The sequence below is a fragment of the Crotalus tigris genome, unplaced genomic scaffold (genome assembly GCF_016545835.1).
Source record: "Crotalus tigris isolate CLP2741 ecotype Arizona unplaced genomic scaffold, ASM1654583v1 scf7180000017701.1507938, whole genome shotgun sequence".
In the NCBI taxonomy this organism is placed as follows: Eukaryota; Metazoa; Chordata; class Lepidosauria; order Squamata; family Viperidae; genus Crotalus; species Crotalus tigris.
In genome coordinates, this window is record NW_024096577.1 from 887,538 (window position 1) to 914,146 (window position 26,609).

At 41.3% G+C, this 26,609-nt stretch overlaps 2 protein-coding genes across 3 annotated transcripts in view; one reads left to right on the top strand and one right to left on the bottom strand.

Annotated features, from left to right (window-relative positions):
- The first annotated feature begins 4,222 nt into the window (after window positions 1–4,222).
- PEX11G (peroxisomal biogenesis factor 11 gamma) lies at window positions 4,223–10,472 on the top strand. Its single transcript, XM_039338504.1, has 5 exons — window positions 4,223–4,356; window positions 6,127–6,318; window positions 8,708–8,886; window positions 9,177–9,227; window positions 9,699–10,472. Exons 1-5 carry the CDS (start codon window positions 4,288–4,290, stop codon window positions 9,910–9,912), a joined length of 705 nt encoding a protein of 234 aa, XP_039194438.1. The 5' UTR covers window positions 4,223–4,287; the 3' UTR covers window positions 9,913–10,472.
- Window positions 10,473–13,458: 2,986 nt separating this feature from the next.
- ARHGEF18 (Rho/Rac guanine nucleotide exchange factor 18) overlaps window positions 13,459–26,609 on the bottom strand; it is a 41,129-nt gene continuing 27,978 nt past the window's right edge. For both annotated transcript variants that reach the window (XM_039338507.1, XM_039338505.1), the window contains 11 exons: window positions 25,734–25,912; window positions 24,654–24,745; window positions 23,728–23,910; window positions 22,400–22,525; window positions 20,315–20,439; window positions 18,798–18,860; window positions 18,108–18,155; window positions 17,059–17,502; window positions 15,579–15,915; window positions 14,240–14,356; window positions 13,459–14,153 (listed from right to left, as the gene is read on the bottom strand). In XM_039338507.1, the coding sequence (XP_039194441.1) occupies window positions 14,020–14,153; window positions 14,240–14,356; window positions 15,579–15,915; window positions 17,059–17,502; window positions 18,108–18,155; window positions 18,798–18,860; window positions 20,315–20,439; window positions 22,400–22,525; window positions 23,728–23,910; window positions 24,654–24,745; window positions 25,734–25,912 (1,848 nt within the window). In that variant the 3' untranslated portion in view covers window positions 13,459–14,019. The remainder of the gene's footprint in view (window positions 14,154–14,239; window positions 14,357–15,578; window positions 15,916–17,058; window positions 17,503–18,107; window positions 18,156–18,797; window positions 18,861–20,314; window positions 20,440–22,399; window positions 22,526–23,727; window positions 23,911–24,653; window positions 24,746–25,733; window positions 25,913–26,609) is intronic.

Here is a 26,609-nt window from a genome sequence, read left to right on the forward strand (position 1 = left end):
TGACATAACACTTTCATTACACAGAATACATAATGCTTTCCCACTGTGTTCAGTCACTCCAAATGACTCTGTCCAGGCCTCTTGGAATGATCTTCCATTATCTATTTTTGCTTTTTTTGCTGTACTCATTTTTGGGTGTTCAAGACTTGGAGTCTACAAAAACACAAAATTAAAAAAGTCAATGCCTTTTCTTTTTCCCTTCTCTCCCTCACTTTTCCCTTTTTCTCTCACCCTTCGCTCGCAAACACCCCCCCCTCACTCATACTTTGCTCGCAAAAGCCTCCACTCGCTCTCATTCACTCCCCTGGCTCTTTCCAAGGCCTCTCTCGCTTGGTCTTTCCCCCACTCACTCCTCCGTCTCTTTCAAAGGCACCAGTCTCTCCCCCACTCATTCCTCTATCTCTTCCAAACAGCACTTGCTCTTCCAAAGACTGCTTGCTGGCTCACTCTCACTCGCTCACTTACTGCTCCGTAGCTTCCAAATGCCACTTGCTCCTCACTTATTGCCCTGTCTCTTCCAAACTCCACTTGCTCACTCGCTCGCTTACTGCCCCGTGGCTTCCAAATGAAACTTGCTCACTCGCTCGCTCACTTATTGCCCTGTTGCTTCTAAACACCACTTTTTCGCTCACTCGCTGCCCTGTCGCTTCCAATGCCACTTGCTCGCTTGCTCACTGCCCATAGCTTCCAAACGCCACTTGCTCGCTCACTCTTGCTGCCCCATCAGTTCCAAATGCTTCCAAACGCAACATGCTCGCTCACTCGTTCACTTACTGCCCTGTCGCTTTCAAACGTTTCCAAATGCCACTTTTTTGCTCGCTCACTCACTGCCCCGCTTCCAAACACCACTTGCTTGCTCTCTCGCTCACTGCCCATCGCTTCCAAACATCGCTTGCTCACTCACTCACTGTCCCGTCACTTCCAAATGCTTCCAAACTCCACTTGCTCGCTCACTTACTGCCCCGTTGCTTCCAAATGCCACTTGCTCACTCGCTCACTTACTGCCCCGTTGCTTCCAAATGCCACTTGCTCACTCACTCGCTTACTGCCCCGTCGCTTTCAAACACTTCCAAACGCAACTTGCTCACTCGCTCACTCATACTGCCCTGTCGCTTCCAAATGCCACTTTTTCACTCGCTCGCTGCCCATCGCTTCCAAATACCACTTGCCCGCTTACTACCTGTAGCTTCCAAACGCCACTTGCTCGCTTACTCACTCACTTACTGCCCAGTTGCTTCCAAACGCCTCTTGCTTGCTCGCTCACTCACTGCCCCGTTGCTTCCAAACGTCGCTTGCTCACTCTCTCACTTACTGTCCTGTCGCTTCCAAACACCACTTGCTTGCTACTCTAGCGAACTCTGTGCTGGGGCAACTACACGTGTACCCACAGAGAGGGCTCCACACATGCCATTTTCGCCACCACTACCCTATACCATTTCAGATAAATGGCTGTTCAGTCTCTTCTTAAAAATTTCCAGTGTTGGAGCATTCACAACTTCTGGAGGCAGGTTGTTCCACTGATTAATTGTTCTAACTGTCAGAAAGTTTCTCCTTAGTTCTAGGTTGCTTCTCTCTTTGATTAGTTTCCATCCGTTGCTTCTTGTCCTGCCCTCAGGTGCTCCAGAGAATAGCTTGACTCCTGCCTCTTTGTGGCAAACCCTGAGATATTGGAACACTGTTATCATGTCATCCCTAGTCCTTCTCTTCATTAAACAAAAGATGCCACTCAGAAGCAATCCCATCAAGATCCCAACTCATCCAGTGATACCAGAAGCAACCTGGATATGAATGGAATTATCAGCAAGACTGGCAGAAAGTTCAAGTGCCCACAGGAATCAGAATATAACACATCTGATGGGCCATTTCAATATACACACCTATCTATATACTTATGCACGTGTGTGTGTGTGTGTGTGTGTGTGTGTAGGTAATCCTTGACTTAAACAATTCATTTAATGACAATTTGAAGTTACAAAGGCACTGAAAAAAATGACTTATGACCGTTTTTCACTTACAACTGTTACAGCATCCCCATGGTTACTTGATCAAAATTCAGACGCTTGGCAATTGACTAGGTTTTATGATGGTTGCAGTGTTCCTAAGTCACATTATCACCTTTTGAGTCCTTCTGCCAAGTAAAGTCAATAGTTGTTAACATGACAACTGCAGTTATTCACTTAACAACTATGGCAAGAAGTCATAAAATAGGGCAAAACTCACTTAACAATTGACTTGCTTAGCACCAGAAATTTGGGCTCAATTGTGATCATAAGTCAAAGATTACCTATATTATATAGATACGTGTGCATAATAAAATGGCCCACCAATATATGTAATGCATATTTATTAATGGTGAAATCTCCACAATTTGATTCAGCTACAGTTGGCATTCTTAGGGTGGGAAGATGAGCTTATAATTGTGCAGGATTTTTGTTTATAACTTTTTTCTGGCTATTCTTTTTACTGGGAATGCTGTCTTAAATAGAAATTGTCTTTACCCAAAAGACTGTACATGAAATTATTTCAATTTTCTTTCAGCTGAAGCTTTAAAAAGAAAAACTACAGTAGTCCTTGCTATTTTTCAGCCATGAAGTAGACTTTTCTTTTTCCCCAACTTCTGGATACTTTTCCAACAATGTTTTTTCTTCGGCCTGATCCATTTCTGTACCTGCCTCATGCAATATGTTATTTTTTCATCAAGACTTATAAAAATTATAATATGGTAGCATTTCTGGAACTTAAGGCAAACAGTGTAATAATCTTAAATGGTCTCATATCAACATAGTTTATAAGATAACGTTATCTATTACAAAGACCATTATAAACATCTGAAACTTGTTTTTCTGAATGGTTAACTGGATTTCTAAAAAAGCAACATGAAAAATATGAAGACCTCCATTGTATATCTTAAAAATACACCACAAATATAGACCTGTTTCTTGTTAATGCAATTCCACCTAAATGCAGGCTGGCTCAGCAATCTCAGATCAACTGCTACACAAGGAGACAAAAATAAACATACTGGTATATAATGTAAGGAAACTTGCCATATAATCTGCTTAAAAGCTTAAATATGCTTTAAACAGATGTCACTTCAATATTTTTTAAAATAACTTTCTAATTACTGTTTTTAAAGTTAATATTAAACATATTATTTGCCTCATAATAAATATTCTAGTATAGAAAGCATTTTATTAAGAAAATGAATTATTTCTGCCACTTTTATTATAATGGTAGGCATCTCATTAAATAAAACCAGGAATTTTACAGTGGGAAGGGTAGGCCACACAAAAGTAGCATTTTAAACCCACTTACATCACCAGGTATTTGGTAAGCAATTGTTTATTGTGGAAAGTATAAGACTGATTCTAATCTAATCTGTTTAGATCAGCCTCTTTCTGGTCTATCCTTTCTGTAATAACCAGATGGCTGGTTATTACAGAAAGGATAGACCAGAAACAGGGTGATCTTAAACAGATTAGATGGCTGAAACAACAGCTGTTATAAGAAGTGGCTCAGTTATGACTTGTTCATCTTGTGCTTTAACTTCCTTCTTGCATATTATTTTCCCTATTCATTTATTGCATCTCTTTTAACATTTTATTCCTTCCAACCATTGTTTCTCGTCTTGCCTTCTGGTGCTCTGGAGAATAGGTTGATCCTCTCTTCTTTATGGCAGCCCCCAAAATATTTGAAAACTGCTCTCATGTCCCCCCTAGTACTTCTTTTCATTAGGCTGGACATACCCAATTCCTGTAATCGTTCTTCCTATGTTTTAGCCTCCAGTCCCCTTATCATTCTTGTTGCTCTTCTCTGCGCTCTTTCCAGACTCAACATCTTTTTTATATTGTGGTGAGCAGAACTGGATACAATATTACTAAGGCCACACTAAGTCATCCAGCTGGGCAACTGATCCTGGGCCAGTCATCCTGTCTCAGGCCCAAGAAGAAGTGATAAGGGAAAACTACTTCTGAAAAACGCCATTTTATGCAAAATTATATAAAGAAGACGCGAGGGATTTGGCTGATACTAAGAGTCAAGACCGATTCAAAGGCAGAAATATAGACACCCACATATATACACAGCCTTTTTCTTTTTATAACTATCTTCGTTCCCTTTCTAACCACATAACATTACTTACCTCTATTCCTTCCGAAAACACCACCAGCCCGCCTGCAACGGCAAATCTCCCGCCAACGGCTCGCGCTGCTTCCTGGAACTTGTAGTTCTTTCCCTCCCGACTCGCCTCCAGGTGACGCGATTGGACGCCAACCCGGAAGTGTTCCTATGGCGGCGGTGCCCCCCTTCAGTGGCCTGGTCTCCGTGTTGGAAACCTACCGGGGCAGAGACCGAGTGGTGAGAGGAGGAGGGAATATCGAAGCTTTCCCCCCCCCCCACTTTTGGGCTAAGAGCGACCGGGTGTGGGCGGGTACTGGGTACCCAAAACTCCGAGAGACGAATTTGGGCATCTACCACTTTCTCAATGCTCCCTTACTCACGCGTCCCTCCTCAGGCTGCTACTCTTAGCAGTCACAAAGTTTATGGTCCCAATAAAAGAATATTTGTAGCTCAGGGTTGAAATGAAGGGTCCTTGGTACTCTCTGAGCGTGGCTGTTTTCTTGGCATACGTTTCATTTACTCATACCAGGCAACATCATCAGTGCTGATGTTACCTAGTTTGAGTCATGAAACACCTGCAAGCAAACAACCAAGCTCAGAAGTTTATGGTTCCCTGGACCTGAGGGGTTCCATATAGAAAAAGGCTGAATTGTGACTCCAGGATCTTGAAGAACTGGAAAGTCTATGTTATGGAAAGCATACATGTTATTTTATAATTTGGGTTGCTCCTAAAGGGGAATGGTGAGAAAAAAAAAGGGGTCGTAAAGGAAGAAGGAAGGAAAGCACATTTTGAGACCACAGTGTTTGTTGCATTGTATGCTTATCTCTTGTTTAACATTGGATCTGTAAACTATAAATATCTGTTTCTCATGATGCTTTTAAAATTCATATATGTAGGTACAATGTACACACAAATGTAGTGCACAAAACAAGTACAAAGCATGCAATTCAATATTAAAAGGCACTAACAACTAATTACGCTTCTAGCAGTTTTATTTTTTTTTAACTCACATTTATTTTGCTGCATTGTCTTCCACTTCTAATTTATGTACCATATAGATACCTAAGAGATCCCTGCCCACTACAGCTGGGATTAGACAACCCATGACCCTTTGGATCATCATTTCAAAAATATTTCCTTACCAGATTCCTCAGTGCCTTCAACAAGGACAGAACTTTGAATGTACTTGAAAAGTTCTTAAAAATTCAGGGATATTCAAAGGTATATCTGCCTTGAAGGAAGCCTATGTTGAACATAACACAAACATCAGCACGGGAAATGTTTTGTGATATTTTGTATTGTGTTATAAACTATGCCACGATCATTTTTATGTTCTAAAATGTTATATGCCATTTGACAAATTTTAATTCCACAAGAGTCTTAAGTCCCAGATTGTGGACATTTTCGGTAAATTAGCCCATTTAAGGTACCTTGATTCAAAAATCATTGCTCTATGGTGCACTGTTTTACTCAATTAAAGATTACAGGAACAAGAGTTTTAATAGTACACATATTTTGAGGTTCTAAGGCTATCATATTGGTGACCCCTCCTCAAAGAATATTTCACAGAGGCCCTCAAATCTAGCATCAAATGTAACACAATCTCTTGTTCTCCAAATTATAAACAATTCCTTCACATATATGAAACAATAGATTTTACCATATCTTGTTCCTCTAAAATTTAGTATGCTAAAAGTTGAAATATATTGTTTCAATCATCTATAACATTTTAGTAAAACAGGAGCCAATTAATTTTTTTTAAAAAAAAAAAATTTGAGCGGGGCGAAAAAAAGCTGGCTTATCTTTGAAATTAACCTTCTCAATTTAAAGATATTTGTGAAGTATTTGCCAATAGTAAGAGGATATGAAAAAATATGGCCTACAGAACACCTTTTAATTTTGTCCTGTTCTCCAAACTTTAATTTTGGGGGAATACATGGCTCTTTAATAAAAATATAATTAGCAAATGGTAGTAATGCTTTATACAATAAATCTTCCCACATAAGATACGCACCATCTGTTATGGCTGCCAGCTGGCTGGAGGGATTTTGGTGGCCAGAAGACAACCTGGAGAATCACCACTTGGTCAGGGCCTCCTGGCTGTCTCAGCACAACTAAGTCACTGTCGAACAGTACTACGCCTTTTTGACGACCTAACCATGCTTTCGTATAGCTGCCAATATGGACTGGGGAACAAGGTAAGACATCCCACAAAGTGCATGCTGTCCAGAAAGTTGAAAGTTTTGAATGTTAATATGGGCATTTGCAAAAAAGTTAAATCTTATCCTGATCCAGGGTCTCCCTAATGCAAGAAAGATATTAGAATAAAAATGCAAGCAACAATAAGCAAAACCCATTACTGAATATGCATCTATGAACAGCTAAAATTGTTTAAAGAAATATGTCTCTGAATATATTGTTGGTGAACAACAGTCGAAAACAAAAATTTAGATGTTGCTTTCCTCATCACAATACTCATACCTATATTTGTTGTAGCATTTTCTGCTGTTATTCAAAATGTCATAGAACATTGTCTCATAGGCCGGAAGGGACCTTACAGTCTTCTATATAAATCAGACTACGCTTGTAGTTTATGAGACTGTTGTCTTACTAAAATAGGGCTATGTTGTCTAGATGAAATCACATGTCACTATGTTGTCACTTAGTGCAAAGTATGCTCACTACTGTACGACCCTTCCCCATTGACTTTCCTGTTATTTGCAGCTGTTGTTATGCATTACCATTTTATGGAAGTACAGGGATACTGTATGTGAGACTTTCAAAGCATTTCAGTTACAAGGACGTTGCTACAAGTTGTAAGGAACATTGGAGATCAGCATATCTTAATCCAACTGAATCCAACCATCTCTAAATTTAGTAACAAATTTGACAGAGTTCTACTGTTTCACAGTCTGGGCTATAGAGTTTCTTGTATTTATAACTCAGACTTTGTATGAAATACTGAATGAGAAAGGATATTTGAGATGATCAAAAATACTGGGGATGAAAGGAAGAATTTTCAGATAGAGAAAGAAGTGTGGCTTGAAGTAAGTGGTTTAAATTTAAATGTTCAGACAATGTTATCAAAAGCAGCACTTTATTTAATCCCATAATCTGATAGACAACAGGCAATTTCTGCTCTGAAGGAGTGGGAATTTTCTGAAAAGAATAAAAATATACCAATTTTTAGTTCAACAGACACCGAGTACAATATGCCAAGATAGTTACCTCCAAGGCAACAAGATTACTTATTTACATCAAAAGGGAAGGACAATGAGATCATTGATTAGTAATCACTTTTTGACTACATGAGGGAAAAGCATGGAGAACAAATTTTGTCCCCAGATTACAGCCATCATTTGCTTGCAACAAATGGGAAGCTGCATCTTAATTAGCCTATTTACTTCCTCTGATTGGTAGCTGCAGTGGCCTTTTCTGCTACCTGGCATTTTAACTGACAATGTCAGAGTCTGGAGATCTTCTGCATGTAAAGCATTTCATACCACACTTGTAGGCCATTCTCAGAGTTGTGGACTTCCAGAGAAGAAATGCTAAACTGATGATTACAATTAAAGAACCATTTAAATTTAATTTACTAATAACAAATGGAACAAAATATGTCAATAATGGATGTATTGAAGGATATTTGTAAACAATGGACCCAGAAGTTAATTTTAATTGTGTCTACCATATAGATTGTATTTTAAAAAGGTTATGAAAGAGGAACAAATTTTACTGGACAAGGCTGAAACTGATCTGAAAGTGGATTTAAAAATGACAGGCTGCAAGAATGATATGAAAGGTGCGACACTGGATATACCAATGAAACCCGCCTTGTCTTAACAATTAAAGAGGATATATAAATAAACCAAAAGAGTGATCTGGGTAACTGTTCTATAATGGATTTACAATGAAAATTGTTAAAGCTTTGGAGAATTTTGTGAGAAGGGACAAAGGAAAAATGAAATCAAGTTCTAATATATTATTTGAATGGATTAAAGATCCAGATTGTTTAAAGGGAAGGAATATAAAGTTTATTTGATCAAGATTAAAATAGCTATATTATCATCTCTGGTAACCCTTAATGGATCTTTGCTGATCAGGACTGAATGAAAAGGTTTTAAGGATTTGTTTGTAGATAAAGAAACATGAAATTTCAGAAGAGAATCTTTGTTGTATTTCAAGAAGTGTTAAGTTACATTGTTTATAGTTATGATGCTGGGAAAGTCATTTCTTTATATGCTTTTCTTTTTCTTTACTATTTTTTATTTTTATTGCATTATTTTTTTTCTTTTTATTCTTTTTAGTTTGCATTAGTTTTTCATCTTTTTAATTGTAATAAAATTACTATTAAAATATATAGGCCATTCTCAAACTCAGAATGCCCAGAAGGTCCATTTTACAATATTTTGCAACTAATACTTAGTACTGATCAAATCTTAGGTCTGATTTAGGATGCTTGTGTACTAGTAAACTTTCATCTAAATGCCAAAATGTAATGCACAGGTCGCCAGACCAGAAGAAGAGGGAAGGAGAAGATGGAACTGAGAAATCAACACTTAAAACTTGCTTAATATCCCATTGCAGGAGAAGGATACAGCAATGCGCTGGCTTTCCATCTTCAACAATATAGCTGACCAGCTTTATTACCCCTGCGAGCATGTGGCCTGGGCTGCTGATGCTGAAATTATCCATGCCAACTCAAGTAGGTGGTGGACACTCAGTACAACTCTCTGGGGCTTTTCTCTGCTGCTGGGGATTGCAAGGTAAGGAGTAGAGGAGGGGGAGGGAGGGCGAGAGGGAGGAAGGGAGAAGACAATGATTACTTGGAATCTAATTCCTCAAAGTACTTGAATAATTGGGACTCAGTTTACCATTCCTCCAAGCTTGATTCCGATTGAGAAAGTTTTCATGTTTTCCTCTTTCCATATATCTGGAGTATCAAGAAGGCTCTCTAGTATCACAGAATTCAAGCAATATTAAGGACAGGGAACTCTTTTTGCTTCAGAAATATGGGCTGCAGCTAAAAATTTGGTCTTTTATGTTCTCATTCCAGATCTCTCAGAATTTTATTACTCCTAAGAAGAAAGCAGCATACAGAATCCAGGTATGACATCTTGCCCTGAAAGCATTTTTTTTCTCGCCAATTAAGAGGGATACTCTTATTTGGCATACTGGCACACATTGGAACACTTTCCAGATTAAGGGAATTTGTTTTAAATTTTCCTTGTTCTTTGCCTTCCCTCCCTCCCTCCCTTCCTTCTTTACTTACTTACTTAGTGTCTGCTTCCAAAACTTAGTTAATAAATCAAGCTATGTTTTTGGATTATGCTGCTGTTCTTTTATGGTACAAATCAATACATAGTCCAGTTAGTACACATTTATTATTCTGTTTGGAACAAAAGTAGAACTTTAGCTTATCCCCACATGAGGATTTCTTCTTGAATGCTTCAGTTGTTGCCAGGAGTAAAAACATATTTCAGGACAAGTATAAACCATTAGTTTTCTTCTTCCTCCCATGCTAGTAGGAACAAATAAGCTCAGCGAATATATTTTTCTCTTCATGTCTTGTTTGCAGAGACTTCAATCAGAAAACAAGGGCTGAAATGCACATACAAGCCTTGACCATCATCAGCAACCTGGTTGACCTTGCCAATGCCATCCACTGGTTGCCTCCAGGAATTCTTTGGGCTGGAAAGTTTTCTCCATGGTTTGTGGGCCTGATGGGAAGTATTTCTTCCTTCATTGGGATCTATCAAAACTATGCAGGGGGCAGTTGTGCAGCAGTTTGAACAGCAACTTCACAGTATTGGATTGAATGGAGAAAGGGGGCTATCGCAGGAATTCATAAAATGTTACATAATCTCTGTTTAAATGGGGAGAGTAATTCCTATTATGGTGGGGGCTAGATTAGCATTAGGTTCTTCTATTAAAACAGGGTGCTGCTTCTATATAAATCATAGGCACTTTCCTGGTTGTTAAGCAAAACTGTTCTTACTAAATGGGCATTTTTTTTTTGCTGGAAATTGCAAGAAAACCCAGAAACTGATGAAAACATCACAAATTGTGGTCACATGTTCACAGGATGCTACAATCAGTCATAAATGGAAGCCAACTGCCTTGCGCCCAAATCACAGGAACGCAGGGAGAGGGGTGGCAGTCATAAACTCAAGGATCAGTTCTATGTAGCTGTTTTTAACAGTCTGTTGTAATTTCAACAAGGGGCAGGTGTCTGCCCTGTCTAGTTAAATAATTTGGCTTTTTTATCTGAAGAATACAACCTTGTTATATATGTACATCATTCTAATGTGAAACAATTAGGGCTGATAATAAAAGATACAATTTTAACAATTTTCCTTAGCTGATTGGCTCCGTTGATATAGCCCTGAACATTTATCTTTTCATCAAATGTTTATCTGGAGTATGCAATCCTATATTCAGTTTCAGAGAGCCAGTTTGGTGTAGTGGTTCAGGCATTAGGGGAGAAGCTAGACCATTGATGGCGAACCTTTTAGAGACCGAGTGCCCAAACTGCAACCCAAAACCCACTTATTTATTGTCGGGTGCCGGGTGGGCGTGGCCCACTGGGTGGGCGTGGCCGTGGTGCTCATGGCAGACTGGGTAGATGTGGCCAAGGTGGGCGTGATCACCTCGATATTGCTCGTGGGGAGGGACGCATGTGGGGGCCGGGCAGGGTTGGGGGAGATCCAGAGGGTCTCTGGCGAGTGGGGTGGTGGGCAAGAGGCTCGTCCTGCGGGGTGAGGCAAGGCGAGACAGGGCGGGGGTGCCATTGTTGCAAGGAAAGGCAAAGGCTGGGCAGCTGCTGCCTGACACCATTGGCCCCCGCACACAGAGGCCAGTGAGCGCATGGGTGCTGGGATGCATCTGGCCACGTGGGACCTCGGCGAGTTAGCGGGTGGCTGGTTGAAGAGGGACAGTTGGCATCTCCGGGGCATGGTTCTGAGTGCCGCCTCTGGCACGCGTGCCATTGGTTCGCCACCACTGAGCTAGACCATGAGTTCTAATCCTGAATTAGGTACAAAGCCAGTTGGGTACCTTGGGCCGGTCACTTTCTCAGCCCTAGGTTGGAGGCAATGGCAAACAACTGCTGAAAAACCTTGCCAAGAAAGCTACAGGGACTGGTACAGGCAGTTGGCAGGAGTCAACACTGGCTAGAAGGCACCAAAAAAGCAAGCAAATAAACTCACATTCCACTTCAGAAAAATCTTAGATGGCAGCAGCAGTAGCTGCCCAATTGACAATACAGTGGAGGCATTGCCACTTCTGGACATAATTATGTTTTCACACCATAGAACCTCTTTCATGATTCACTCCTTTCGCGCTAGTTTCTATGACTTTCATCCACATCCTTGAATTTCGGGGCCAACACATCTGATCTCCAACACGTAAGAGCTTAGCTTGCTAGCCATTAAGAAGTCCTGAAACCCTCTCTTAGACAAGAATCCTAAAAAAAGGATTCAACAAAGATCTATATATCTACCAGGATTATAATTCATTAAGTATCTAATGTGATATGAAGGAGACCATAGTTTGTTTTGTTTTGGCAACAGCCAACACAATCATATCAGAGAAGAGCAACAAAGATGATCAGGGGACTGGAGGCTAAAACATATAAGGAACAGTTGCTGGAATTGGGTATGTCTAGTTTAATGAAGAGAAGGCGAGGAGGGACAGGATAGCAGTCTTCCAATATCTCGGGTTGCCACAAAGAAGAGGGAGTCAAGCTATTTTCCAAGGCGCCTGAAGGCAGGACAAGAAGCAACAGATGGAAACTAATCAAGGAGAGAAGCAACCTAGAACTAAGGAGAAACTTCCTGACAGCCATTTGTCCGAAATGGTATAGGGTTTCCTGCCTGAGCAGAAGGTTGGACTAGATGACCTCCAAGGTCCCTTCCAACTTTATAGTAGTAGTAGTAGTAGTAGTAGTAGTAATTTCAAACAAAGCTAACACTTCAAAAGTAGGACACATTTTAAGGATCACTTTATGATTTATGGTTGCATGGATTGAGTCAAACAGATTCAGGTTTCAGTTGCATCTGAGATTCCACAATTATCCTACAGTAGAGAAACAGTTGCAATCATTGCTTAAAAAATAGCCATCATTTGGTGTGCCAGGATCGCATTTGATCATAACAGTAGTGCACAAATTTGACAAAAAATATTAAACATTGCAAACCATCAACTTTACAAATAATTAAAAAGGAGAGTTACATAGAATGATTGCTATGTAATAACCACTAAAAGAGGATCTAAGTACAAAGTTGCTAGGATTTTGTCTAAAGAGATAGTTGCTGGGATCCTTCAACTTAAAAATCTGTTGAAGAAGCTTCAGGCTGACGTAGTCACACAAGAGAAGTAAAGCACAAAATGAGCTTTTTAGACTTAAGCCACTAGAGGCAGAGGACTTCTCGATAAAGTTTTAGCCACTTCTTACTACAGAGAAACCTTTTTGTTCATCAGTAAGACAGAAAGAAATTAAAAATGCCATCCATATTCTAAAGTGCTTGGGTTCGGTCTCACACCATCCATATATATCAGAAAACACTGATAAGCATGGCACAAATGGTCAGTCAGAATGCAATTTACAAACATTGCAAGTACAATAACATTATTTAAAGGATTTTTTTTTTTTTGTGATGCAGCTGATAGATCTACACAAAGAGCTTAAAAGCTAATTCAAACAAACCATTTTCGTTCACGGCTGTCTACTGTAATCTTAATGACATCATTATCAGATTCTGGATGATGGTTTTCTAAGCTGGGAAGGAGGAGGGTCATATTAAAGTGAATGGCACCATGGTTTCTGCCATGCGTTGGACTATAATAGGCCCTGCTTACAAAGCCGGTCCTTCTACCTCCCAACTTCAAAATGGCTCTAAAAGGAAACCAACATCTTCCTACAGTCGAAAGAACATAGGCCCCATAACAAAACAACAGCTGAAGTACGAGTGTTTCACCTTGAGACAGTATTCATATGCAACAAGGTGGAAGAAATCAATCTTTTCCATAACTCACTCTTAAAACAAGCACTTGTGATGCCAGGACTACACCATGTAAATTTGGGGAAAAGTTAAAACTTCAGCAGCTTGCATCTCCAGTATTTTTGTGACGTGGGGAACAGACCTACAGAAGCAAGGCAATGATGTTCCCACAGGGAATGCAATCTTTTGGTGAGAAAGAAGCTCCACTCAAAATGTCTTGATCAGTTATTAAGTTAAGAATTTCTTCCATTTCCTATGTTTGAACAATCGACCAGAAACAAATTGGCATCCAATGTAATTCTGACCTGTGTTCCCCCCCCCCCCAAGCCCCCACCCCATCCAAAATATCCAGAAACGGTCTGGAAAATTGAGCCTACTGCTGTGTGAGCTAGTTAGTGCAGCGAGGGTCTTCAGCAGGAACAAAAATCCAGGACCCAGTTTGCACTGGAGGATTTCCCTTCAACTGAAGGAAGAAAAATGAGTCCTCGGGGGAGATGAGGTGCTTCGTGCAACCAGCCAAGGCTTATCTAATTCCCTCAGATTCCCTCCATAAAGTCCCTAATACCATCAACATCTTTGTTTGGTCCTAGACAGAGAGGCCCAGGGCCACCTTATGGTTGAATGTGAAGAATAAGTTAAGGGCCTTCTCGTACCCTACCCCTCAAGGTTATTTTAAAAGCTTCCCTTGGAACTCAAAAGAAAACTAGAACAATGTTCTAGTCCAAGGAACAATGTAAGCAAAGCCAAGATTGTGATGTGAAGCCCCGTAACAATATCCTCATTTTGAATCATTTCCGGGGAAAATTCTTGCAGCTCTGCCTTCAGAATATGCAGCTGAGGCAAGGCAGAGCATTCTGACATCCATGTGGGCAAAGAAGCAGACTTTCTTGGTGTGGATCAGAAAAAAATAACATCATCTTTGCTAGCGTCATCCAGGGCAGATGGAAGGACATGAATGCTGTTGGGCTTTATGGGACCAACAGAGGTAGGTGGTGCTTCCAGATGGCTGCTCTCAGCAGCACCAGCCAGTTCTGCCGGAAAAAAAGTAGAGAAAAGGATCATTCTGCAGCATAGTAATAGATCAGCTACCCCAGATAAGCTTGTCGGTGTGTTTTACCTGGAAGGAAGGCAACATTCTGGCTATGCAGAAAGACGGGACTAGCAGAACATCTGTTTCGAGACTGAGATTCTTCCTTGGTAACCATCTTGGAAACTGGGAACGGCCTCACATCACCTAATGTTACAAATAGAAAGAGAAAAATTCAGCTGATTGATGAGAGTAAAGGAATCACTGGGCATTGAATCACAGCTCTTGTCAACTAAATAAGACTTCTTTGTCAACAATAACTAATTTTAATAAACGCACGTTGAGAGAGATCCATGAAATGTATTAAGGCAGAATCTGATTACTTTGGTTTGGGGGTACTGGATCATGATCTGAACCCAGCCATTATTATTTGTATGTCTTACTTTTGATTATGATATTAGGAGCACTATAATTAATATTCAACAAACTGGTCAAGGTAAACCATGGTTTACTACAGAGAAAGACATCAGCTTTGCAACTAGGAACTGTAATGTTTTAAACTTCTAGCAGTCTCAAGGAACATGGTGGCATAGTATCTAATTTGTGTGAAAGAAATCTGGCCCGTTCCCAGTCACCTCAGACTCGCCCACAAAATTGGCAGAAAACACATTCAAAAGAGGAGCAAATTTTTGCCACAAAAAACCTGTCTATCTTGCTCTATGGAGTAGAGAGCTGGTCTCTGACAGAAGGCCACCTGAAGAGACTAGAAGCATTTGAAATGTGGATTTACAGGCGGCTGTTACGTATAAACTGGGTTGAAAAGATCAGAAAGGAGGAGGTGATAAGCCGCCTGGGAAAGCCAAGGGAAATCATCAAAATAATTAAAAAACGAAAATTAGAATATTTCGGACATGTGATGCGACACCCAGAAAAATACGGCATACGCCATTTAATCCTCCAGGGAAAGATTGAAGGCAAACAAGGTCCAGGCAGAAGAACATCGTAGCTTCAAAAGAGATTGGTTTGGACAAAACTCAGCAGCACTTTTTCGTGCGGCTACTGATAAAAACAGGATCGCCAACATGATTGCCAACGTCCGATAACGGATATGGCACAAGAAGAAGATCCACCCATAACATACATTATTTTACAGTTCTCAGAATAACAAAGGCAGAACATTTTAATGGGCTAGTAAAGTAGATTTTCCTCATCTGATAATTTCCAGAATTCCCTTCTCTGCATATAAAGTTGGGGATTGAAGTTCTAGCACAACAGGAAGGTAAATGGCTGAGGGAGGCTATAACAGATATTGAGGAAATTCAACAAATGGAACACTGCCATTCAGGACTTCTATCTAGGTTTCAGTACCATCATTAGTTTCCATCACGGCTCCTAGCCTATCTCTGTCCGAGGGTTCTCTACAACTTACTTGAACTTTCAGTCCTGTGGGAGGTCACCTTGACAGCCTTTCCACCTTTTTCCTTGCTGCCCTTGGTCAGAATGGCCAGCTTGGTGGGGATCTGCTGCTGCACAGCTGCCTGTTTTTGGCTCTGGTTGGTGGTACTCAACAAGTGGATGGGCACCTCATTCTTGAGGACCAGAATGGGGCGGCCTCCATCCAATGCAGCACTGTCCTTTCGCACCAATTCTCCTCGCTCCGGGTATTCCATCCCAGTGACGCTGGCTCGTCCACCTGGCTTTGTAGGCAGCGAGGTTCCTTCCATACCGTCTCCATTGAAGCTGACAGAGTGGCTCAGGGCATGCGCCTGGGAAAAATGGAAGATATTGGTCATTTACCTCTACAGCAGGGATGTCAAACTCGCAACGTCGCGTGACGTGCTGCAACGTATCGCAACTTTTTTGTCATTGCAGGCAGTGGGGTGGGCATGGTTTTGCTATGATGCATCCGGCCCACGGGCCGGCAGTTTGACACCCCAGTTTGACACCCCTACTCTAGAGGAATCAAACTTCTAAGATCAGGGTCTTGAAGGTAAGAGTGGAAAGAAGTGGGAGTGGCAGCAGATTATCAATGCTCAGGTTTACTTTTCAAAACTCCCAGTCTACAGCAGTGCCCTATTACAGCAAGTATAGAATGTACAGGTTTTATTGACAGATTCTATAATAGTAATAGCAGTAGCACCTAGACTTATATACTGCTTCACAGTGCTTTATAGCACTCTCTAAGAGGTTTACAAATATCAGCCTATTGCCCTCAACAATCTGGGTCTTCCTTTTACCGACCTCGGAAGGATGGAAGGCTGAGTCAACCTTCAGCCGGTGAGAATCGAACTCCTGGCAGTGAGATGAATTAGCCCGAAATTCTGCATTATAACCACTGCGCCACCAGGGATTTCCTGGTTACTAATGCTTCTAATTATTAGAGGCAATAAATGCAGCTTCCTTATAGAGGTAGTCCTCAACTTCCAACCACAATTGGGACCAGAACTGCCATTGCTAAGCAAGGTGATTGTTAACTGGGTTGTGCCTGATTTTATGACCTTTTTTTTCCTATGGTTGTTAAGTGAATCACTGGAGCTGTTCTTGCAGTCATTAAGCAAATCCGGCTTCCCCCACTGACTTTGCTTGTCAGAAGCTGGGAAAGTTGCAAATGGTGATCATACGAACCCAGGATGCTGCAACCGTTGTAAATAGATACAAGTCACTTTTTGCACTGCTGTTGTAACTTCAACTGGTCGCTAAACGAATGGTTGTAAATCGAGGGCTACCTGTATCTTTCCAATAGGCCAGGGGTCTTCAAACTTGGCCCTTTTATGACTTGTGGACTTCAACTCCCAGAATTCCTCAGTCAGGCACACATGCCTGGCTGAGGAATTCTGGGAGTTGAAGTCCATAAGTCATAAAAGGGCCAAGTTTGAAGACCCCTGCAATATAGGCATTCCAACACTCACTTGGCCTGCCTCAGGCGAGAAGGCACCCGAGATTAGATGCGGCTTCTTCAGCTTGCGCAGCTGTTCCAGACGTTCCCGCTCCTTCTCAACGGCTCGCTGGGATTCCCGCAGCCTCTCCAAGTCATGCTGGTAGGCCTCTCGCTGCCGTTCCAGCTCCTCACGTTCTTGGTTCAGACGCTCCGTCAGCTGCCGTGCCGCCTCCTCTCGCTCCTGTAACTGGTTCTTCTCCACCTCCATCTGCCGCCGCTGGCGGTCACAGTCTCGTTCCCAGCGCTGCTGCTCAGTCTTCAACTGGCTCTGCAATTTCTGCACATTGGCCAGTTCCTCCCGCTGCTTCTCAAAATTGCGCTGCCTCTCCTGTTCCAGCAGCAAATTCCCTCGCGTGGATTGCAGCCGGAACTGCTTCTGCAACTCAATGTAGCTGTCTTGCTGGGCCGTCACTGCCTAAGAAGGGGGGGGAAGGTGAACCCCTGAGCTTTCCCCATCAAAAAAACTAGGAGAAGGGAAAACCCGCAGGTCAGGTGCCAAGAGTTACAGTTCTGTGGAAATGCTCCAAGAGAGATAGCTTTAACTATGTCCCCTTAATGCTCCAGCAGAAAGTTTAGCTCCTCCCCACTTATTTATCATAATTCTCCCTCCAGAAAAATCCTCTCAAAATGAATTACAAGTAACAAACACTTGTAAGTAAAACTATAATCATTATTCTTATTTAAAACAAAAGGGCAGTTAATGGTTACAGCCCTAGGGAGGAGGTAAAGGAATAATGAGTTCAGGAATAAACAAAAATCTTAAGTCTCTCCCTTGTCTTTCAGAGTTGTGGAGAAATTTTTTAAAACATGGTCATGTCATACAAGACACTAAATAGATCCGAAGAGTTTTTAACGAAGGCTAGACTGGAAAAGGTACTTTCTTCTCCCTCCTTCTTCAAGACTTCTCCACTCAGCTCAGAGCTCATCTTATTGTTTTGCTAGGCCTTCTTGCTCCACCAACCAAATCATAAAAGCCCAAAAATTGAAGGGTAGTGGTGAGAAAGGACAGTAGCACTTTACCTGGAGACTAAGCAGCAATTGCAAGAGTGTCTGTATTCTCTGAACAAGCTGAGGGAAAATACAAAGAGGAGGGTGTTACCTAACATCCGTCTTCATGAGCTCTGCCGTTCATGCAAGAAAGTATCATTAACAAACAACTTATTTCTACATATAGGAGGCCATAAATAGGCCCAAGCAGGTTAAGTTTCTTCCATCAGAACCCCAGTCTCTCTCTTCCCCCCCCCCCGCCCCTCCTTCTCGAAATCCACTTTGGGATGTATGTAACTGCTCTGCAAATGTAACTATGCTATCATATCAGTCATCAATGGCTGGGGAAAAAACAAATGTTTGTTTGGGCACATGATTTTAAAATACACATCAGAAACACCCCAAATCCCAGAACTTGCACGTGAGTTATAATTTTTAATGTATCAGAAAAGAATAAATATTAACTAAATTGAAAATGACCTGGGTTTAATTTAATTAACTGTATTTAATGCTTTTAGATTCTTTTGGGAGTGGACAGCCTAATAATAACAGTAACAATAACAACAATGCAACTAAATAAAATCAAATTTGGGTTTTGACCTGGTTTTTCCCATTCTCTGGAATAAGGCAGTTAGCATAGCAAAGACCCAAAGCAGCCCTCAAACTGAAAAAAGCATCGCTCTCCTGCTCGCCACCATCATGGAGGAAATAATTAGCCAATACCTCTGATTCAGTCCCCAGCAGTGGGTGCAAGCTGCTGTGATGCTCCATTCTTGTGTTACTGACCTGACAGGAGGGAAACAGAGACGCTGGGGTCACATTACATACCAAACTAAGCTAAAATGGGGTTGACAATGGTTCAGCCCACTGTAGAAACCCAGCCATTATCTTAGCATGCCTTGGGAGCAGAACCATTACATTAAGTCGTAATATACAGTACTTAATTGTTCAGGCACATTATGTGAACACGGGAACTAGATTTGTATATTCAATGCATTGTTCAGCCAAATACATAAGACCAAAAGGTTTACAAGGGAGGGCTTATATCATTCCCCAATAGCAGCCTGTACAGTTCAAAAGACTTTTAAATGTCCAGAGTCTTCCCATCGTATTTGCTCGTTCATAATTCTGTAAAACAGGAAACACTGTGAAATACTGGCTGTCCAAAGCCATTGTAGTAAGTTTGGCAGTGGACTGGGGATGTGAAGGAAGCCTTTCCAGACCTCAAACCAGAGATATACTGTATATTTGCTGAAAGGTAAGGGGAGCAACATAATGTGTCTTTTTGAGGACAACAGGTGGACATAAGGTGGTAACATCAGAAAAGACATGGCCATGTCATTTGTTCCTTTTTTATTGTGGCAAAGCCCACAAAAAGTTCTTAAGTGAACCAAAATACTCAGTAACCCAAGAAGAAAAAACAAGAGCCTACAACAAATATAAGGTTTGTAATAGCCACACAGACAAGCAGATCAGAGTGCATTTATGAATATCAATAACAGTCAGAAGACACAATGAAAACTCACAACACATGGACAGACTCAATCATGGTTTCAACTGAAAAACTATAAGCATTCTAGATCAAGCAAAATCCAAAAATGCTAAGGAATTTCTGGAAACTTGGCATTTAGACAAATCTGCCATCAATAGGCACATAGAGATAAACCACATTTACATAACATTCAAAAGAGAATATAAATGCTACAAACAAAACAGAGGGGAACACAATCCTTTCCAACAACCAACACCCAAATAAGCAGGGATTAACACCATACAAACAATCAAACAAACAGAAAACAATATCATGATCAAGAAACTACTAAGGAGAAAGAAAACATAGTCCTACCAACACTGGTAGTTGCTATTGATATTCATGAATGCACACTGGTAGGGAAAGCTACTGTATATAAACAGGAAGCAAATCCCAGACTCCCTAGCAATAATGATGTTATCTACTCAGGTAATAAAACATCTGCAAGCAAACAACTAAACTCAAGAGAGCACCAAGGACTCCACAGGATGAAAGGCTGCAATGTGCACAACAGTTACATAAATATGCTCATTTCATTCCAGTGTGTATGCCTTTCAGATTTTTCAACTGCTAAAGGGCAGGAAGAAAAAGCCTGACGTTTTTCAAACTGAGCTAAAAACTTCGTGGGAAAAAGAAGTTCATAGCCATCACTCTTTCCAACAAGGTCAGGGAATAAATACAGAGACTTTGGAGAGCAAATTCCACCTACCAAACACAGCCCTTCCTCTCCAGCAGATGGGAGTTCTTGTTGCACTTGCTCTGAATTGGCTGGGTTGCCTCGCTGATCTGGCACCCTGGGCTCTCCACCACAGACTTTCTTCTTGAAGCTACCAGCTGAAAGATAAAAGGCAACCATTGGCATACAAATTATCCAAACTCTGTTGGAAAAGCTCTCATTACCCCTAACCTACAGATGTGTTTGGACGGCAAGATTCAGAATTCCCAATATTTCAAAACTCTTCTTTTTTCTGTTTTTAACCTATTTGCCCTGAGTTACATAAATAAATCTAAGACCCATGGAAATTAAACTCTCTGTTTGTTTTTTTACTTTATATATGGTTTATATTTGCGCTTTTATTGTATTGTAAGCCACCCAGTGTTGTTTGGATGATGAGATGGGCCGCATTTAACATTAATTGGGGGGGGGGAAGACCACTGCAAGATAATTCAACAATGATGGAGCTCCTGCAGAGACTGAAACAGTACAAACTAGGCTCACCAAGTAGGCAGGATTTAAAACATTTCCATACAATGGCATTCTGTCTGCAGTGGGAGCAGTAATCACAGGTCACTCATTCCTTTATCAGATCTGGAGGCTAAAGCATATAAGGAACGGCTGCTGGAACTGGGTAAGTCTAGTTTAATGAAGAGAAGGATGAGGGGGGACATGATAGCAGTCTTCCAATATCTCAGGGGCTGCCACAAAGAAGAGGGAGTCAAGCTATTCCTCAAAGCGTCTGAAGGCAAGACAAGAAGCAATGGATGGAAACTAATCAAGGAGAGAAACAACCTAGAACTAAGGAGAAACTTCCTGACAGTGAGAACAATTAATCAGTGGAACAACCTGCCTCCAGAAGCCATGAATGCTCCAACACTGTAAGATTTTAAGAAGAGACTGACAGCTAGATGACCTCAAAGGTCCCTTCCAACTTTATTATTATTATTATTATTATTATTATTATTATTATTATTATTATTATTATTATTATTGATCATCGCACAGTCAGCCAGATGTTCAGACTGGATTTGGCATTTTGTCTACCTATCGAGTCCTTACCCAGGACCTGGGATAGGCAGATGTGGATGTTTGATGGTATTACAGATATCGTCGCAGGATGGAAGCAGTTCCTAATAAGGCCGCCTTTTGCAATTGACTAATAGCGAATTTGTCAATGCCAATGGTGTTCAAGTGGTGCTCCAGTTGTTTTGGGATTGCACCCAAGGAGCCTATCACTATTGGTACTACCCTTGCTTGCTTTTGCCACAGTCTTTCTATTTCTATTTGTAGGTCTTTGTATTTTGTTATCTTCTCCAGTTCTTTCTCTTCTATTCTGCTGTCTCCAGGCACTGCCACGTCCACTATACAGACTTTTTTGTCTTTCTTATCGACAATTGTTAAGTCTGGGGTGTTATGTTGCAGGTGATTGTCTGTTTGAATTCTGAAGTCCCAGAGCAGTTTAATTTTATCATTTTCTATGACTTTCTCTATTTTATGATCCCACCAGTTTTTGCTTACAGGCAAATGATATTTTTTGCAGATCTTCCAATGCACCATTGTTGCTACTTTGTCATGCCGCTGCTTGTATTCAGTCTGTGCAATCTTCTTACAACAGCTTACCAGGTGGTCCACTGTTTCCTCAGCTTCTTTGCATAGGCGGCACTTACTATTATTGATCATCGCACAGTCAGCCAGATGTTCAGACTGGATTTGGCATTTTGTCTACCTATCAAGTCCTTACCAAAGACCTGGGATAGGCAGATGTGGATGTTTGATATTATTACAGATATCGTCGCAGGATGGAAGCAGTTCCTAGTAAGGCCGCCTTTTGCAATTGACTAATAGTGAATTTATCAATGCCAATGGTGTTCAAATAGTGCTCCAGTTGTTTTGGGATTGCACCCAAGGCGCCTATTACTATTGGTTCTACCCTTGCTTTGCCTTTGCCACAGTCTTTCTATTTCTATTTGTAGTCTTTGTATTTACTACTACTACTACTACTACTACTACTACTACTACTACTACTACTACTACTATTATCTCATGCTCCTTCCTCTGTTCCTCCTTTTCACAGACCTGTCATGGCACTGTCGTATCCTCCAAAAGTCTCAGCTCGCCTCAGCGACCCAGGCCCACTAGGATCTTCAGGACGAGAGCTTGCACTGGCCAGCTGGGTGAAGATCAGGTTCTGAAGGCTCTCCACTAGAAGAGAGCAGCCAGGAAGGCAGATGAATACGAAAATAATGAACAAACAGATTCATTATGCTCTACCCCAATTGTTTCTTTTGGGTATGTTTGTGGATTTTAATGTTAAAGAAACTATTTTAATGTTGAATTTAATAACAGCAGCAAGATTACTGGTGGGTCAATATTGGAAGAAGGATACTCTGCCTTCTTTAGAAGAATGGGTATTTAAGGTTTCTAATTTAGCAGAAATGGCTAAAATTTCTGCTTATTTAAAGGACCATTCACAAGAGAGATATTTTAATGTATGGAGAAGTTGGATAGAATATGTTCAGAAGAAGTATGGAACTACAAAGTTTCATTTATTTTATGAGTAATGAATTTGTTTATAAATTTATGATGTTAAAGTTTGAAGAGAGTTAAGGGTTAATATGATTTTGTTCATTGTATAATTAGTAAACTTAAATAGATTATGTTTAGTATGTTTGTATAATCCTGTACTTTACTCTGGGAAGTCGGGGTGGGGGGAGGGGGTGGGGGAGGGGGGTGAGGGTGGATGGGTCGAAGTTTAAGTAGTTCAGATAAAGTAGAAATAGTTTTACCGTATATAATATTAATGTTTGAATGTGGAGAGAGGAATTGCTCGGGCATTTCCCCTGGACTGCATCCGGAGTGAGAAGAAGAAGGCGAGAAGTAACTATCAAGGTTGAGGAGGAGGAGGAGAGGGGGTAAGTGAGGAAGAAGAGGGAAGAAGTTGGTTAGTGGGTGGGTGCGGTTTGGGGGAAAATGGGTGGGCAATACCGAAAGTGGTGTGTATCAATTTGTTTTATTTTTTATCTGAAGTATTTTTAAGATTGTAATGTATTGTAAAATTGAAAATAAAAACTTTTACCAAAAAAAAAAAACCAGATTCATTATGCTCTCCACTATACATGCTGAATGTACAGGTCATGTGATCCCCTTTTGCGCCCTTCTGACAAGCAAAGTCAATGGGGAAGCCAGATTCACTTAACAACCACGTTACTAACTTAACAACTGCAGCAATTCACTTAACAATTGTGGCAAGAAAGATCGCAAAGCGGGACAAAGTTAATTTTACCACTGTCTTGCTTAGCAACGGAGAGTTTGGGCTCCGTTGTGATCCTACGTCAAGGACTTCCCGTATTAGGTGGTCCTATCGTATAATATTTTTCCTGTTCTTTCATCTCCAGCGCACCCACCTTCTGTCACTGCCTGCTTGAGGATGGACTCTCCCTGCAGGTTCTCTGGGGAATCCACTCTGTTGCGGAAGCGGGAGCCAACAGCCATGTCCTCAAAACCATTCACATTTGCCATCTCCTGGTAGATCTGCTGCTTCTCCTGTAGGCTTTGCACGATCTGATCATCTTTCATGCTCAAACGCTCTAGAAGGTGGAGGAGGAGAAGGGAGAAGGGAAGAGACAGCTCTGTGTCATTATGCTTGGATGGTGGCTACTGCAACCACAGCAAGCCCAGCAACCCATTCGTGAGGCACTGTTTGCAAGATGACAGAGAGAAAGACAGTCCCTGATTTACAACCACAGTTATGACCAAAAGTTGTTAAGTGAGTTGTATCCAATTTTATGACTTTTTGCCATGGTTGTTAAGCGAATCACTGCATTTATTATACCGTAAGCTGCTCAGAGTTGCTTCCGACAGTGAGATGACTGGTATATAAATTTAATCAATCAATAAAATCACACAGTCGTTAAGCGAATCCAGTTTCCCCAATTGCTTGTCAGATGCCAACTGGGAAAGTTGGAAATGGCAATCACGTGACTCCGGACACTGCAACCATTGTAAATATACGCTGGTTGCCAAGTGCCTGAATTTTTATCAGTGATCATGGGGATACTGTGATGATCGTGTGAGAACCAGTGATGTCACTTTTTTCAGTCCCATTGTAATTTTGCTCACTAAATAATGGTTGTAAGACGAGGACTACCTCTAGTGCTTTTACAGATCAGTTCACAACTGAAGGGTCCGATAGTAACTTCCCTTATCTTCCTCTTCCTCTAAGAGATTGCCCATTTTGCAAGGAAGGAAAGAACAAGTCCCCAAAACTAGGCAAGCCCACCCTCATGTGTACCTCTTATGATGTACAGTTTTGCAAGACGAGAGCCTTTACCTTGGAATTCTTTCAATTTTGCAGTTCTCACTTCAGCCTGCTTTTTTTCCTCTTCTGGATCGGCAAGGACACTATTCTCTTCATCAGGACAACTGCAAAGAAATATAAACCCTTGAAGCCCTGGTCAAAAATGGCCCCAACGTCATAGTTGGCTGGAAAGAAGACTCTTTTCATGAACCCAATTTTGCACCCACTTGTCCCACTCAAGCTGGGGAAATAAAATTCGGGTGAGCAAAAAACCACCAAGACTAATCCAAACAAGACCACATAGAAGTAGTTCTCACTTACCGACCAGTTATTCAGAGACCGTTTGAAGGAGGCTTCAAACCAATCCTCAAAGTTCTGGCTATTACAGCACCCCGAGGTCCCATTATTGCAGTGTTTCTCAACCTTGACAATTTTAAGGCACGTGGACTTCAATTCCCAGAATTCCACAGCCAGCAATGCTGGCTGTGGAATTCTGGGAGTTGAAGTCCACATGCCTTAAAATTGTCAAGGTTGAGAAACACTGCATTACTGCATCTCAGGCATTTGGCAATCAGCTCACCACTTATCCTTTATGGTGATATGATCCCATTTGCAATCTTCCCTGCCAGCTTTCCCGTTTGCAATCTTCCCTACCAGCAAGGAAGGTGGCAAGTCACGCCCAGTAAATGACTTGCACCCTTCCTTGCCCAGCAGCAGGCCTCTCTGGCTTCGCACCATGCCTTGTGGGCCATTTGCACAACCTCCCCATCTGGCAACAGCCACTCCTGGCCTCACCGTGCTCATGCCGTGCACCTTTCCTGCCTGTCGCAGAGCCTGTTTGCAAGCTCCCCGGGTCTTAATTAACAACTAGAGATCCTCGCTTAATGATGACAGTGGGGAGCATTGGGATTGTTGTTGCTGAGCAGTCACCGGACCTTGTGCCGGACGACCCCATTGCTTAGCAACAGAAATTCTGGCCCCAGTTACTGTCATTAACCAAGGACTACTTTTATTTCCTTATGATGGCAAAATAACAGGCATGGAAAGAGCCACTTAGTCCGATACCAACTCAATACAGGAGAGAAACAGAACAACATGTTTTTATATGCTCACTTTTCCACTGCCCTGCGAATTTGCGTCATCCAGATATTCCTTTCCTCCTTGGAATTGGTATGAATTTCATACATCTCTGGTCCTTTCTTGGAAGCAATGATTAAAAACATGGCTCGTTCCTCATTGGCTACTTCTCGGACTATCAGTTTTTGCAAGGAAATCACTGGCGGTTTTGAGTCCTGTGAAGCAAGATACATCATCATCATCCTCGGTCCCTCTAAGGCAATCCTAAAAAGCACCAGCTATGGTTATTTCTTCTTTATACAGCACTTTGTACTTGTAAATCAGATTAATCTGGAAAGAGTGGAAGGAACTAGAAAAAGTACCAATGCTTGACTCTGATTATTTCTACCTAGCTGGAAAAGATCCTTTTCTGTCTGAAACCCCAGAGAGTTGCTGTTGGGTGGGATATATTGGGCAAGTGAGGCTAAGTCAAGTCAAATAGCTGGTTGTGTTTACTATTGAAATCCTGAAGGACTGTTGCATAGAAGACAGAGTTAAGTGCCTCTTCAATGGAACGGCTTGCATTCAGACATTGTGGGTGCTCCATCACTGGAGGTTTTTAAAGAAGAGATTGGTCAATCATTTGTCTGAAATTGGGAGTTGGACTAGAAAACTCCAAGATGCCTTCTAACTCTGTTATTTTGTTATGCTTGATAGTACTTTCACACAGGTAGTCTTTGTTTATCACAAGCAATTTGAAAGATGCACGCGCGCACGCACACACACAGAGACATATGGACACACACGGAAGAATCTGGCTTGTTAATTTGGCTCCTTTAAGGAAATACAAAACATATATAGTAAATGCAATAAAAAAATCAGTATTTTGATTTAACAGATGAAGAGGAATTTATTGCACATCTGTCAATTAAC